The sequence below is a fragment of the Rhinolophus sinicus genome, chromosome 14 (assembly GCF_057876585.1).
Source record: "Rhinolophus sinicus isolate RSI-liver-muscle chromosome 14, RSI-T2T, whole genome shotgun sequence".
NCBI classification, from domain to species: domain Eukaryota; kingdom Metazoa; phylum Chordata; class Mammalia; order Chiroptera; family Rhinolophidae; genus Rhinolophus; species Rhinolophus sinicus.
The window spans coordinates 139,587,811-139,602,796 of record NC_142514.1 but is presented as its reverse complement, the minus strand read 5'-3'; the positions used below and the strand labels follow the sequence as shown (position 1 = coordinate 139,602,796).

The 14,986-nt window shown below is 37.8% G+C and overlaps 1 protein-coding gene across 3 annotated transcripts in view; it reads left to right on the top strand.

Moving 5' to 3' along the window:
* Window positions 1-14,986, top strand: part of POLD3 (DNA polymerase delta 3, accessory subunit) — a 44,871-nt gene that overhangs the window by 11,027 nt on the left and 18,858 nt on the right. For 2 of the 3 annotated variants that reach the window (XM_019744422.3, XM_074335773.2), the window contains 5 exons: window positions 177-279; window positions 4,835-4,874; window positions 6,092-6,224; window positions 10,497-10,761; window positions 11,382-11,454. In XM_019744422.3, the coding sequence (XP_019599981.1) occupies window positions 177-279; window positions 4,835-4,874; window positions 6,092-6,224; window positions 10,497-10,761; window positions 11,382-11,454 (614 nt within the window). The remainder of the gene's footprint in view (window positions 1-176; window positions 280-4,834; window positions 4,875-6,091; window positions 6,225-10,496; window positions 10,762-11,381; window positions 11,455-14,986) is intronic. The other variant, XM_019744423.3, reaches the window with a different exon arrangement.

Below are 14,986 nucleotides of genomic sequence, written 5' to 3'. Positions count from 1 at the left end.
TGCCAACTTGACAAGTTGACCCCAACTTTTTGCTCTGTCCATAAACTGAGCAAAAATTCTGTAGAAAATTTGATGGACTGGCAGATTTAATATACCTGACTTTTAAGTCACAAATTAAGAGTTGATGACGTAAAAACTCTTATTAATGACTTTCTTGTCCCTTTTGTTTGGAACAGGATGCTGTATGATTATGTTGAAAGGAAGCGAAAGGAAAATTCAGGAGCCCAACTGCATGTCACCTACTTAGTATCTGGCAGTCTCATTCAGAATGGATATTCGGTAAGTTCTCAGAATCTTATGAGCTTAAATATGTTTGAACTATAAACGTTAAATAACAAGATAGGGGAGAAAAACCAAGATTTAGTATTATGGAAGTTTGAAAAAGCTACCTGAAGATGATTGTTTTGGATTTTCAGACTCAGCCTAAAACTCTGAGAAGTTTTGGTAATGTCTTGGCTGTGATGCAGAGACTATATTTGTTACGCAGTTTTCCTGGGCGATAAGACATTAGGAGGCTGCTTCTGTTATTCCCCTTGAAGGTACATTAGGGACAATGGGGGTTGGTTTCCATCCTGTTCAAAATGTCAAGCCACACACGCAGGTGTTCAGAAAGAATAATTTTAGTTTTTTTAATTGAAATTGACTTCAATTTGAGCATTCATTTTAGTAGGCTTATGTTTAAAGAGGCTGAAGGATGAGGGTGTTGGCCAGGGGCTGAGCTAATGCAGAAGCATGGGTTGGGAACGTGTTTATTTTCGTGCATCTTTTTAGAGTCTGGTCTGGTATGTGGTCGCCCCTCCACTCAGGTCACTGCTGCATCTTCATCATTCTGACCACAGAGCTTTCTCGGGTCTGCTGACTTTCTCTTAGCTGCTTCCATAGCCCTCCCAGGGGCAAAGGGACCATCCTGCTACTCCCATGACGATGAGCACCGAAGCTCTGCCGAGATAACTCGTGCCTTCTACACCAGACTGGTCCTTGGGCACTTTGATAATTCTTCCTCTCTGGCTTCCTCCCAAAAGGAGGGCATACCTCCTCTGTTCTCAGCTCCCCAAGCCTCTTGTCTGAAGGTCCTTTTGCTCGCACCACCACCAGCAGCCCCACAGAACTCAGCTGAGGATCAGGGCTCCTCAGCGATCACTAATAATAGAAGTTTTCCTCTGCCCTTTGGACTTTCCCTGACTCCGAAGTTCAGAAGCTTGATGTATCAAAATACTGACTAGATTTGTTTTATAGCAACAGAGTCCCAAGCATGTGAGATTTAAATCTAGAATGACAATTGAGTAATTTACAAGGAGAAGCAAGGTTGTCAGGGGCATCAGATCCTTTATACGAGTATTCTTTGACCAGCAATTTCTTGTTGGGAAGCTGTTTGGCAAGCCAGGTGATAGTCAAGACGTTTGCAAGTGTAGAATCAGACGTCATACATCTGAAACACAAAATTAAGCAGACCTGATTCATTTAGTCTCAGAAGTAAACGTGGCCCCAGAATCCGCTCTTTGTGTGGCTCTTGAATGGATGCTGCCAGAGCGTGCCTCTGACAAACGTGTTTCCAAGGGTGAACCAGCTTCCTTCTGTCTCTCCGGTCAGTGCCTTCGGTCTAGTCATAGGCAATTCTTTACTTGGGAGTCACTGTGTTCCTTAAAAGCAGTGCGTTTTATTCTTTTCTTTTTTTTTTGTCACTGATTCCTTTGAGAATCTGAAAGAAAAATTAATATGTCGACATATTTATAAACCCTTGAGTGTTCACACATCTTCTGGAGCAGGGTCCAAGGTTAAGAATTTATGTTTTAAGATAAAGTTGTAGATTTTTATTCTAAGCCATATGACAGAGGCTCTTAATTTTCAATTTTTGGATGGTCTTTGGGGTTCAGGGGATTCCTGGATGAACTCCTGAAAGTGCATTCAGACTGTGTTCCTCAGTGCATTCTTTGGAGACCGTTTTTCAAAACAATGTGTAACCCATGTCAGTTAAAAACAGCTATGCTGTGGCTTGCTTATGAAGGCCTTTTTTTGGTTGTTAATTTTATTTAACAAACACTAACACATTGCTTCCTATCTGTCATCACAAAGGCCTTTTATTTTTAAACTTAAGAGGGCATTAAAATTTTGCCCATCTTTGTTTTTTAAGCAGCAGAATGCCTTCAAATGAAATCTTAGTTAGAATCCTAATATTAAAAATATAGCAAGAGTAGGATTGCCATGGTGGAAGTGATTGTGGAGATTTTGGATCCTGTACTGCCCGCCCCTCCACACAGTGCCACCGAGCAGCTCTTTGGACCTGGATGACTGACCAGGTGTGTTTACCCACGCTGTTTTCCTTAAAGGGAGCCCTCCTACGGAAAGGCAGATTATTAAGCATACTTTCAGGTTTTGTTCTTGTTTCTTTCCATTTTTTAAGTTGTGTTTCTAGAAAAAAAAATACATGATAGGCTTTGTATTGATTTTTAAAACTTTTGTAAAAGCTTTTTATTTTTCCAATGATTGTGATTATTGTAAAAAAATGTTTAACAATACATAGAAAGTAAATGCCTCTTTCTAATTTCATCCCAGAGAGTCTCCCAAAGAATTATGTGAACATTTAAAGGGAACATTTGGTTGATTCTCATTTTGTGTTTGCAGACGTCAGCCTGATTCATCCTTTATGAAGTTCCCCATTAGCTTTTCATCTGATTTTAGCTGAGATTGATTTTTATTATTGCCTAGATCATTAATTCACAAGGAGTTACAAAATGGTGTTCTACTTCTGTCATTCCTTCCACATTTATTGGCGGGTATTTTTCTATAAAGAACTTACTCTCATCAACTTGCCATATTTTTCCTTTAACTGCTGAAAAGCTCAGGGGCTTACCCTCAGCCAGGCTCTGGGTTTTTGGATACTGAACTTAATTCTGTGTCCTCCTTTTAACAGGAACCCACTGAATTTGAGCTCTGCTCTGTTGTGCGATGCTTTAGCGTCAGCAAGCTGGCATTTCCACTGAGCCGTTTTCATGCATTTTCAGTATCCTGAGGCAGCACGTAGCCATACCAAACTGTCTAGGCTGTCCAGATTTTCTCCTGAAGGTACCAGTTATTATTTTTAGGGCTCTTATTACAAAGTTGCATAGGTTTGAGCGATTCGTTCCTAATACTCTTTTTCTATAAGCTCTGTAATTTTTATTGTAGTTTTGCAGCACGTCACATTTTTAAGAATACCTGTGTTGTTTTTTTAAGAGAAAATGCATTATGAAAACATACTAATATTCCCAGTTCAGATCTACAATTACATTTTTTTTAAGTTATTTAATTTTATATTACTCTTTTCTCATATTATGTTGGGAATTTTGGTGGTTCCTATATTAACATAAATATGTATTTGCTTTAGCCAAACATACAAGATTTAGAAAAGCAAAAGAAATATTTTTACTAACAATATGATTACTGAAAATAGGTTAAGGCTCTTTGTAGTTCTTTTTGTCTGTAGGATATACCCCATTACGGATGTGCAAGCAGCCAGTGTTTTAGAAACCCTTGAAATAACTCCTCTCTGGTTAAGCCACCAATTCAGTATCTAGTTATTAATAAATTCAGTTTTTTCCCCCTCTTTGAATTTTTAGGTTCTCTCTTTTTCCTTACAAATAACTTTATTGGTTTTGCATTCTCCTTCCACTGTTTTTGTTGTTGTGTATATTTTTAATATAAGCAAATATATATTTATATTAACCCCTTTTATTAGATAAAAGTTTTTATACATTATACCCTATTTTGCACTTTGCTCTTTTTACTTAACAGTAGATCCTGAGCATCAGTCAATAGAGGTTATAGAAATATTCCGCGTTCCTTTTTACAGCCATATGATTCTACATTAATAGCCAGACCTTAGTTTATTCAGTAGTTCTTTATTGATAGTTATTTGAGTTATTTACAATCTTTGGCTATTACAAATAGTGCTGCAGTGCATAGCTCAGTGTATATGTGTTTTGTGTATGTTTGCCAGTGTGTTTTAAGGTTACGTTCCTAGAAGTAGGATGTATATGTACTTCATTGGGCATTGCCAAATACCTCTCCAGTTTTCATTCCCGCCAGCAGTGTATGTGAGTGCCTGTTTCCGCAAAGCACATATTGTCATGTGTTTTGGGGTTATTTGCATTTCTTTTACCGTGAACTGTCTTGTTCATACCTCTTCCCTATTTACCTAAAGGAGTACTAGTCTTTGTTTTCTCTACTTTAGCAGCTATATATTAACCTTTTGTGGTATAACTTGCAGATATTTTTTCCACTTTAGCATTTGTGTTTGTACTTTTGGTAAAGTTTTCACTTTTATTTTTTTGTCATCCAAAAGGTGTCAGTTTTTATGGATTATTTCAATTACTTCTGGATTTTGAATTATAGTTAGGAAATTTCCTCACTCTAAGATTATATCAGTTTATAGAAGAATTCACATATTTTCTAGTGCTTATGTGGTTTCATTCTTTATATCTCAGATCCATTTAGAATTTATTCTTTTGTATGGTATGAGAGACAGATCCAATTTTCACCTGGTTCCATATGATTATACGGTAATTCTCATTATGTTACCTACTAAAAAGTCATCTTTTCCTCACTGATATGAAATGCTGTGGGGATGATGGTGATGATATTGATATTTGTACTCCATCGCTTTCCTTAACCTCATTGAGAAGTTTGAATGTAAGCAAGTTAAAAATGAGTGTGACTCTTAAACTGTAAGATATCTTTTCAGAGGTACTTAATATTCCTAATTTTATATCCAAGTGCAATCGAATTATTGGCAAGGAAACTTTAAAATTGCAAGTCGTACTACTTTAAACATTAATGAAGTGTTATTTCCCCACAGTGCCACAAGGTTGCAGTAGTGAGAGAAGATAAATTGGAAGGTAAGTGTTTTAGCAGTTTAGCAAGTTTTTTCTCTTATACCATCAGTATAGGTAGAACAGAAAATCTGCTCCTAACATCTGTATACAGTATATTTAGCTGTTTAACTGAGGAGCTGTATAGTCCTCTTATTTGTAGTTTCTGAAGCATGTTAAAATATACATCTGTCTAACTTCCCATTTTTAAGGTCATTATAAAGCACTTTCATCACAGGATTTCGAAACTCGTATGACAGACGTGCAAAAAACTATCCTGAATACCATATAGAGCACCTCAGCAACTGTAAAAAGACAGTAGTCTCTAAATATTGTGTTGTGTTCCATAACAATTTTTTTTAGGAAGGAAATTAAAGAATGCATTTCTGAAGTCAGAAAGACTTAATATAATGTATAAATTTTTCCACCTGTTTCAAGACTAATGCTGCTGTTCTATTTTTTAAAAACTCAGTTTGAAGGAATTGTATAACAGGGTCCGTGTGATCTTGGACCTATGTTTCCAGACAAAACCTGCACTGTCATGCTTTATAAATAAAGACTCCTGCCAGTGGAGTCGTTTTCTTACAAATTAACTTTGAGGTATTCAGGGTGGTGGCGATGTCCACTTTTTTCTTTCTGAATTCCACACTAGTCGGCAAAGCAAGATTTATTCATTTAGTCGACACATAGTGAGTATTTATTCTGTGTCAAGCTCTGCTAGGCATTGGAGACTTGGAACAAGTTAGGCATAGTCCTTTCCTTTATGGAACCTAACATTTGTTCTTGTGATGTCCTTTTGTGTTTTTCCTCTGCTGACTTACCTGGTTAGTAGTATTGTGTCATAGAATTGCTTTTTCTAAAGTTGAACTACGTAAGTGAGTCTGCTCAGATAAAAATGACTTATTACTCAATTATATGCTAGAGTGTAAGATTCTTCCCTGACTGAAAAAAAAAAATCAGTCATCATCAATCATTCGTTAATATTTACTGAGTGTCCACTGGATGAGTGATACCCTCACAGGTGCTGTACTTAGAACTGACTCACCACCACCTACCTTGTTATAATGTCCCCACTGGAGACAGAAGAGTTGATGTTATACTGTATATGTGGCTCTTTAGCCTTTTAGAGTTTTTTGGACCACCACAAATTGCAAATGGTTTTCATGCAGAAGGGTTTCTTGTTAAAGTCCCCACATGCTATGAAGTTTGTGTATTAACAGACCGCTTTTCCTGTTGACTTGTAGCAGTGAAGTCCAAGCTAGCTGTGACTGCCAGCGTCCATGTGTACAGCATCCAGAAAGCCATGCTAAAGGACAGTGGGCCTCTGTTCAATACCGACTATGACATCCTTAAAAGCAACTTGCAGAACTGCAGCAAGTGAGCTCCTTAATGTTCCTTGTGGGCTTCTTTACGAATTGATTTTGTAAGATGTTTACACAGTGGCTGCCTCTTAAGAGTGAATGCCAAGTCTAGTAAAACCCCATTTATCTTGCAGTAAGACACATGCCTGGTTTTATTAGTACATCATAAGGTGAAAAATAGCAGCCACAACCCATATTGAAAACCCCAGTGGACTCCCCATAAATCTATTTCTCATGTATTTATCCTGTTACTGCCACCAGAAATGTTTGCTGTGCCCCCTCATTACTCCCTTACCCCAGTCTCTGCTTGTCTAAATCCTGCTCATCCTTTAAGAACCAGTTCAAATGTTGTCCTTCAAACAACTTTTCCTAATTTGATATCCCTCTACCTTTCATCCAAAAGCAGTTGATCCTCCACAGGCAGGGTCGGATCTTGTTCATCTTCTGTATGCTTCGCAGCACGGGGAGCTGATGCTCTGTAACGCATGTGGGTTTGGGGAATGAATGGTCACGGGCTTGAGTCGGGCCTTTGCTGCTTAATACCCCATGGCTTTGGACAAACTGCTTCAACTCTGAGATTTGGTTTCTTCATCTTGAAATTGGATATAATAATGCCTTCTTTAGGGGGCTGTATCGAGGGTTCAGGTCAGTTCCCCAGACATATTGAGCACCTACTACTTTGGCAGGTACTGAGCAAGGTAATTTGAATTCATTTATCAAAGATCTGATGAGTACCTTCAACATGCCACACTCTGTAAGTGACTCTGGCCAGCTGCCTGCTTATGGAACTGATGGTCCTGCGGGGGAGAATTACAGTACAGGGTGACATTGTTATAATAGGAGCTATCATGTGGGAAGTACTGAGGGGGTACTCGTCCCCCAGTTTTGGGTGGGGTGGAGTGAGGCAGTAAGACAGAGAAGGCTTCTTGATGGGAGCAACACCTAAGTCGAAGCTTGAAGGGTGAGTAGAAGTAGCCAGTCAAAGGAGAAGTGGGAGAATAGGACAGAGCTGAGAGAAGACGTGGTGCTTGTACGGAACCACAATCGTTTTGTGTAGAGTGAGAGGTAGGAAGTCATCTGATGAGACATAAGACTGCAGTAGGAGTCACCTTCCATGCATTGGCCACTAGGCTAAGGGTTTTCGACTTTATTCCAAGGCCTGGGGACCGACTGAAGATTTCTAAGCAGGTGGGTGAAATGATAAGGATTGCATTTTAGAAAGATGACTTGCTGTGATGGTGAAGACAGATCCAGATGGGAGTAATCTGGAGGCCGGGCCCTCGTGGAGGAGAAATGTTGCTGTGATCCAGAGTGGACATGACAGTTATCTGTGATGGTGATGGTCTTAGGGAGGGAGCGATACAAAGGTTAAAGAGTCAGGAATAAAGATAGAGATGTGGGAATCAGATAAAATAGGGAATTAATTGGGTAGATACAGTCCTGCAGAGAGAATGTATAGAATGAAAGAAGAACAGAAGGTAAAACTTTAGACCGTAATTACCAGCTGTGGGCAAGTTAACCTGTCTGAGCTTCGGTTTCCTCCTCAGTGAAATGAAGATGCAGGAGTGATAACCTCACAAGGGAATAGAGCATTACATGGGTTATGTATGTAAAGTGCCTAGAACAGTGCTTGGCACAGAATAAGCACTGTTTAGTGGTAGCCATTTTATGAAGGATAGGCAGAAAAAGGGGGGGCGGAGAGGGAGTAGCCAGAGATAAGAGGAACGTTACAAGAGTACATGGAGTTCTAAAAGCTAAGGAAAGAGTTTCAAGAAGGAGGGACTGGTTGAGAATATCAAACCTTGCTGAGGAGCTAAGTAAACTAGGAACTGAAAAGTGTCCATTGGATTTAGTGATGGCCTTAGAAAGAGCATTTTCAGGGAGTGACCAGATTCTGGTCAGCTGAGTAAATACAGACAACTCTTTCCAGGAAATATGATTATATAATGGAGAAAAAAGAGGGAGGTAGCTAAAGAGGAACTAAGACTGAGGATATATACATTTTTAAAATTGAGAGTGCCTTGAACTTGTATTGTTAGGAAAGAGCCAGAAAAGAGCAAATGGCTGAAGGTACTGGTGGAGATGAGATAACTGATAGAACCAAGTCCTTGAGGAGCAATAGATATAGAATTGGCCAGCATAGTTTCTGTAAGTTCCATGAGAATAGGGAGTGCGTCTGTTTCATTAATCACTGTGTACTCAGAATGTGCCTGGCAGATGATAAGCATTCACTAAATAATTGTTGAGTGAACTAATGATAGACATTAGTTTTTTCTTTAGCTCAAAACCTTGAGTGTAATAGGCATACAAATGTTTATTAAATAAATTATATAGCTAAAGAGTAATAATGTCTGGTATCTTTTAGGGAAGGATTACAGGAAACAATACCTGATACATTTATGTAAATTGTATTATTAGATTTCAGAAATAGTCTATTTTAAAATCTAGTCATGGCATGTCAAGTTCTGAAAAAATCAGTTCTGTTGTATCTCGCAAGTAAGCAAACAAGAATAAGTGACTCAAAAGTTCAAAATGAAATTTGCACAGGGACCACTAAAATAAACATGGCAAGTAGAAATGTGGTAATAGGAAGCACTTTAATGAAACTTTACTTACATTCTTAAAGTATCCTTGGTAAAAATGTGAAGAATTTATCTCCAATAAAGAAGTTTGTATTTGGTCCTGAGAATTATTGGCCAACTGAGATCTGACTCATTGTTTCATGTGTTTTAAGAAGTGCTGTGACAGGAAGAAAGTTGAAATTTTAGGATTGAGCAGATTCTTCTCTCTTCGGACACGTTCCCAGCCTAACTTGGTCTCTTCCTCATTGCCAATTCCTGGTCCTGACCCTGAGGTGTGGAATGTAGACCAAATGGAGAAAGAGTTGTCTTGGGGCCAACTTTAGATGTTGACAATGAAATAAAACATTGCTCTTTTCCTTGTACATGGAAGCACTGCAAGGCCAGAGAGGAAGAGTGGTGGGTGAAAGGAAATGATTTCCGTCTGTTCTTAATTCTGATGCACAAAATATTTGTGTTAATTTAGGGTTTTCTGATGTGGACCACAATGAATCAGTGGAAGATTTTTGGAGCTGTAAATTCTAGCTGTTCAGTCTAAAGTTACTTTTGAAATTAAATGATTTATCAGGAATTGTTTTCTTAGGCCAGTTATTCTTGCAGCTAATATTGACGTTGTGCCTGGTTGATCACTAAGATAATTACTTTGACGACAGAGTTTCTTTTCCTCCATCTTCTCCCACCCCAAGCTGAGGTGGTACACTGAAGAAGGGAGAGAAGACAGAAGCCTCACTTTCAGTGACTTAAATAATCATTCCTTCAGTATATATTTCCTGACACTTATGGCAGGTCTTTTACTGTGTACCTGAAATATAAATGATGAATAATGCATTTCCCTACCTTCAAGGAGCTCTCACCCATCCCTAAGAAGCAAAAGACGGGGGAAAATAAAATGTTCTTTGTTAGGAAAAGTTGGGGAACTTTGCTTCAAGTACAGCTGTTTGAGAAGGCTGGATCAGTTATCCACTTACAATGTGGAACATTACATTATGGATTTGTGTAAAACAGGCACACTTACAATGACTAGAGAAGAAGAGATGAATGTTCCCCCTGAATATCCATGCAAACAGTTCCAAATTTCTTCTCTTGACTTTGGGCATACTTTTCTGGTGCTGTTAGTTGGTATTATTAGAAATTATTAAACAACTATAAAGGACCACAGGTTATAGGAGCCAGTGGCTATGGTCTCAGCCTCTTCCATATTTTAAAGCATGATCCACTCTGACCAGGAGAGTTGTCAGGAAATGTGTTAATATTTACAGTTCTTAATTTTGATTCACAATATTTATTGCATATCTAGTTCTATAAGGTGAAAGTCTGTAAAAACAAGAGGATAACCATTTGGTGTCCCAAGGATGGTGAAATTACTGATCCTTTATTGTTTGGTGTATTCTTGCTGTTTTAAATTAGGATGCTTTTTTCAAAAAAGCAAGAGTATTCAATATGGTATGGTAGATTCATACCCCAGTTTTGATTTCAATCCTAGTTCCATTACTAACTAGATATATAACCTAGGACAAGTTACTGACTTCTCTCCAGTTCTTGTTTATCTAAATGAGAGTTTTGCACAAAATAATTTCTAAACTCTGTTCTAGTTCTAAAATTCCCCCGTTTAATAGCATTAGGCTTAGAAAGTATTATTTTGAAGAAGCAAGAGTTTGACCAGAAGGTTTGATATGGACATTTATGTAATGTAACATTTCTGTCCACAGGTTTAGTGCCATACAGTGTGCAGCTGCAGTCCCTAGAGCTCCTGCTGAATCCTCATCTTCGGAAAAGTTTGAGCAGTCAAATCTTCAGGTATCAAGTGAGACACAAGCCAATAATGAGTTGACCGCCAATGGTCATGGGCCACCTACCTCCAAACAGATTTCCCATCAGCCTAAAGGAATTATGGGAATGTTTGTCTCAAAAGCTGCTTCTAAAACCCAAGATACCAACAAGGAAACCAAAACAGAGGCTAAAGAGGTAACAAATGTAAGTCTTCTTTAAAGATATGCCTTTACAGCTCAGAATGGGTAATTAGAAAAGCAGTAGTTCCAGTGGTAATAGTTTAATTACATAAGGGTCTGTCTGATACTTAATTCTAATTTTTATACTTTAGTTTGTATCCTTTAATTTTTGATATTCTCATCTGAAATAGTCCTTTTCCTTTTGATAATGTTTCTCACCAAGCAGTAAACCATTAAGTGGTAGAACCAGCATTCACATCTACTTCTGGTGATTACAAATGTAATGTTTTGAAGGTTTTTCCCCATCATGTACCATACTGTCTCTGATCTGTTTTAATTCTGTCAAATTAAGGAGTTTTTAAATATACTCAAAAAGTTTAGATACATTCTTGGATAATTTATAAGCACTGTGAGAAACTAAGCACTGGAGGTTAACACCAGCTGCTGTCTGGTGTAGATTTTTTCTTATGTCTAATGCCTACACATTTTGGCATGATTCTATAAAGACTGTACCATCATGACTGCACTCTGCTATTGAAGAGATTTATTTATTTATTTTTTGGAAGAGGTTTTTTGAGATAGGTACTTGAAGAGCAGCCAGAACACTAGGGAAAAACTTGTGTGTTTTCTTTTCCACTCTTTTAGGCATCGTCGGCAGGCAACAAGGCACCAGGGAAAGGGAATGTGCTGAGCAATTTTTTTGGAAAAGCTGCTATGAGTAAGTACGTTCTTACCTTCCTTAATACATGAATGCTAATTAATTGTATTATTGCAGGTACAGTGAACAAGGAGGGCTCCCTATTTCTGTGACTATTAATACATGAATGTTATTATAGTAACTTATATATCTGAGGTGAAAGCCACCTTATCCCGTTTTTACCCATCTAGAACACTACCATGGAGCATGCCTGGATCCTAACATAAATTTTCAGCCTACTGACCAATATATTGATGAAAGTAACCCCACTGGAACAGTGGATTCTATGGGAGAGCTGGGTTCAGTTTAGATCTCTTGGAGTACACGGTTTACGATTCCTAATTTTACCTCCTGCCTTGAAAAGAGAAATGTGTTTCATAGAGCTCTTAGAAACGGGGATTAAGGCAAAAGGGAGGCTGCCTGGTTAAGCAGTGCAGTGTTGAGGTTAATATCTTGGATACTGGGGTCAGTTTGCGTACTGTGACCATTACCCCTGTCTCCCAAGGGGCCACCAGAACAAAGCTTTTGCCTTTCTTTAGTTAGTTTTGCAGATGACTCATAGTAATGAATTAGACCTCAGTGTGAATTAGAAGGGCCCAGATAGTAGTGCCATTTAAAAATACTTATGTTTTAAGAAAGCAAAATCTCCTTCATTTAAAAAAAATTTCTAAATAAGAATTCTTTCATATGGAAGGAACCGATAGTCACATATTTTCATGCTTCTCATATCAAGTAAATAGCCCCTGAGGGTATGTGGCAGAATACCAGGAGCAGTGCTGGTGCCACAGGATAATTATGGCACACTTTCTTGGAGCTTCAGTTTTACAGAGATCTTGCACGGAAACATTTTGTATGTGCCTTTGCACACAAAATTAGTCAGAATTCTGCTTTTCCGTGATGGTCAAATTGGTGGTTGGGGGAGGGGTTGGAGTGATATTTTTTTATTTGCCATAAAAGCTATCAGAACATTTTTGTGTTCTGAAAGTATGCAGGTTATTGGGAAACACGATCATGTTATTGCAGGTACCAAGAAGGGCTCCCTATTTCTGTGAAAATAGGTCATGCTAATGTCACTGGCTGTGTGGCTGATACTGCTCCACTGTACCCAATCAGATTGGGTGGTTTCTTGGCAACTTCAATGAGGTCCGCATGTGTTTTTTTTTAAATGTGTTTGTAACCTAAAAACCAGTGCATTTTTAAATTATTATTTTAAAAATACATGAGATGTGAATATTTGCTAATTGTTTTTAAAAAAAATCAGCTTCTCATAGAAAATACCAAATGACGGATGCCGCCTGTGCTGTGGGAGGGCTCAGACGGGGGGAGGGGGGGCGGGAATCAAACTATACAGAAATATTCACTCACTTATTCATGTGTTTTATTTAACAAATATTTGTTGAGCAAATTTGTTGACTTACTGTGTGCTTGGTACTAATTATGCGCTGGTGCTACAGTGGAGAAAACATAGACAAATAAGATCCCTGCCCTTAATGATTGTAATTGTTAGGTAGCGAATAAAGGGTGTTATGATAGAATGCAATGGAGGAGGAAAACTTGGATAAAATAAAAAAATATTTATTTGATAAAAAGAATGACTTACAAAGTTGATTTAACAGATGTTTTTTCAAGACTGAATGTTTAGAGTTAAATTATGAATATTTTTATTATATTTAACACACGAGAAGACCATTGCAACTGAAAATGAAGCTTGAGTGTTAGATGAAGAGAGTTGGTTGTGGGGACTTGAACCACTTACAGCTTAATGCTGGACAACAGGAATGTTGCCAAGGATGTGAAGAAGTTGAGCTCTCATACGTTTCTGTGGGGAATGTAAAATGATGTGCTCGCTTTAAAAAAACAGTGTAGCAATACTTCGAAAAGTTAAATGTAGAAGTACCCTGTGATTCCACTCCCAGATATCTACTCAAGTGAATTAAAGCTGTATGTCTACACAAAAACTTGTCCACAGATGTTCATAGCAACATTATTCATAATAGCTAAAAAGTGGAAACAACCCAAAGGTCCATCATCTGATGAATGGAATATCCATATAATGGTATGTTATTCAGTCATACAAAAGAATGAAGTACTGATACATGTTAGAACATGGATGAACTTTGAAACATTATGAAAAATAAAAGAGGCCAAACACAAAGGGCCACATATTGTTTGATGCCATTTATGCAAAATGTTCAGAATAGGCAAATCTATAAAGACAGAAAATAGACTAGTGGTTGTCAAGGGTTGGGAGTGATGAAAATATTCTAAAATTAGATAGTGGTGATGGTTGCACAAATGAAAACCACTGAATTGTACTCTTTAAAAGGGTAAATTTTATGGTGTGTGAATCACATCAATAACAAAAACCTTAATGCTTTTTATGTTACAAAATTGAAGCATTGGTGACAAAATTAATGTCATGTTATCCTTGCTTGTAAAAGGGGTTTCATATTTTCTTGAATATAAAAATGAGATGCTTTTAATTAGTCAGATGATACAAGTAATTTGATCATTCAGATAACAAGAAAATTATTAAATTTTCCATAACAGTTGCCTGAAATTGTTGCAATGAACTACCTCTTTACCAGTTAATCGACCAATTGTAGCTGTGTATCTGTATAAATCAGAGTTCCCAAAATGCTGTGAAACCAAGACAGAGAGTAAAACTCTGGATGCTGAATCTGTTTGGTCCATGATATTTAGATCAGTTTTCTGAAATTCGTAGGCTTGATGCAATAGCCTTTTTCCTTAACCCATGAGGTAGGTAGAAAACATTAAATTTGGAGGTTTTTCCTCCTAATGATATAATTTTAAAACAATTGCTATCAAAATAACATAAATTTTGTAATAGACTGCAGAATTTGCATAAACTTTAAAGATACACATGTAACTTCAGAGAATTAGTTCTTTGGTCACTGACCCTTGTATCCTGTGGAGACACATGTTTACTCTCCTGTACAGTTTGGAGGGAAAGTTTGAGAGGTACTAATACATGAGAACAGCAGTAGTACAAATGCAAGGGAGAATGCCACCACCGTAGGGCTGGTGGATTCCACCATTCAGATTTCCCATTTAAGTCTTCAAAAAATTAAGCACAAACAGATTGCATGTTACATTTTTATCCATCATGTGTTCTTTCAAACGATATACTTGATTTATACATTATTATGCTAAGCTATGTGTAGCTTCTAAGATTAAGATAGCAGTCTTTTTTATTTTATTTTTTCTTAAATTTCAGTTTTGTTTTTTGTTTTTTTTTTAAAGATTTTATTGGGGAAGGGGAACAGGACTTTATTGGGGAAACAGTGTATACTTCCAGGCCTTTCTTTTTTCCAAGTCAAGTTGTTGTCCTTTCAATCCTAGCTGTGGAGGGTGCCGTTCAGCTTCAAGTTGTTGTCCTTTCAGTCTTAGTTGCGGAGGGCGCAGCTCAGCTCCAGGTCCAGTTGCTGTTTCTAGTTGCAGGGGGCACAGCCCACCATCCCTTGCGGGAGTCGAGGGATCAAACCGGCAACCTTGTGACTGAGAGCCCACTGGCTCATGTGGGAATCGAATC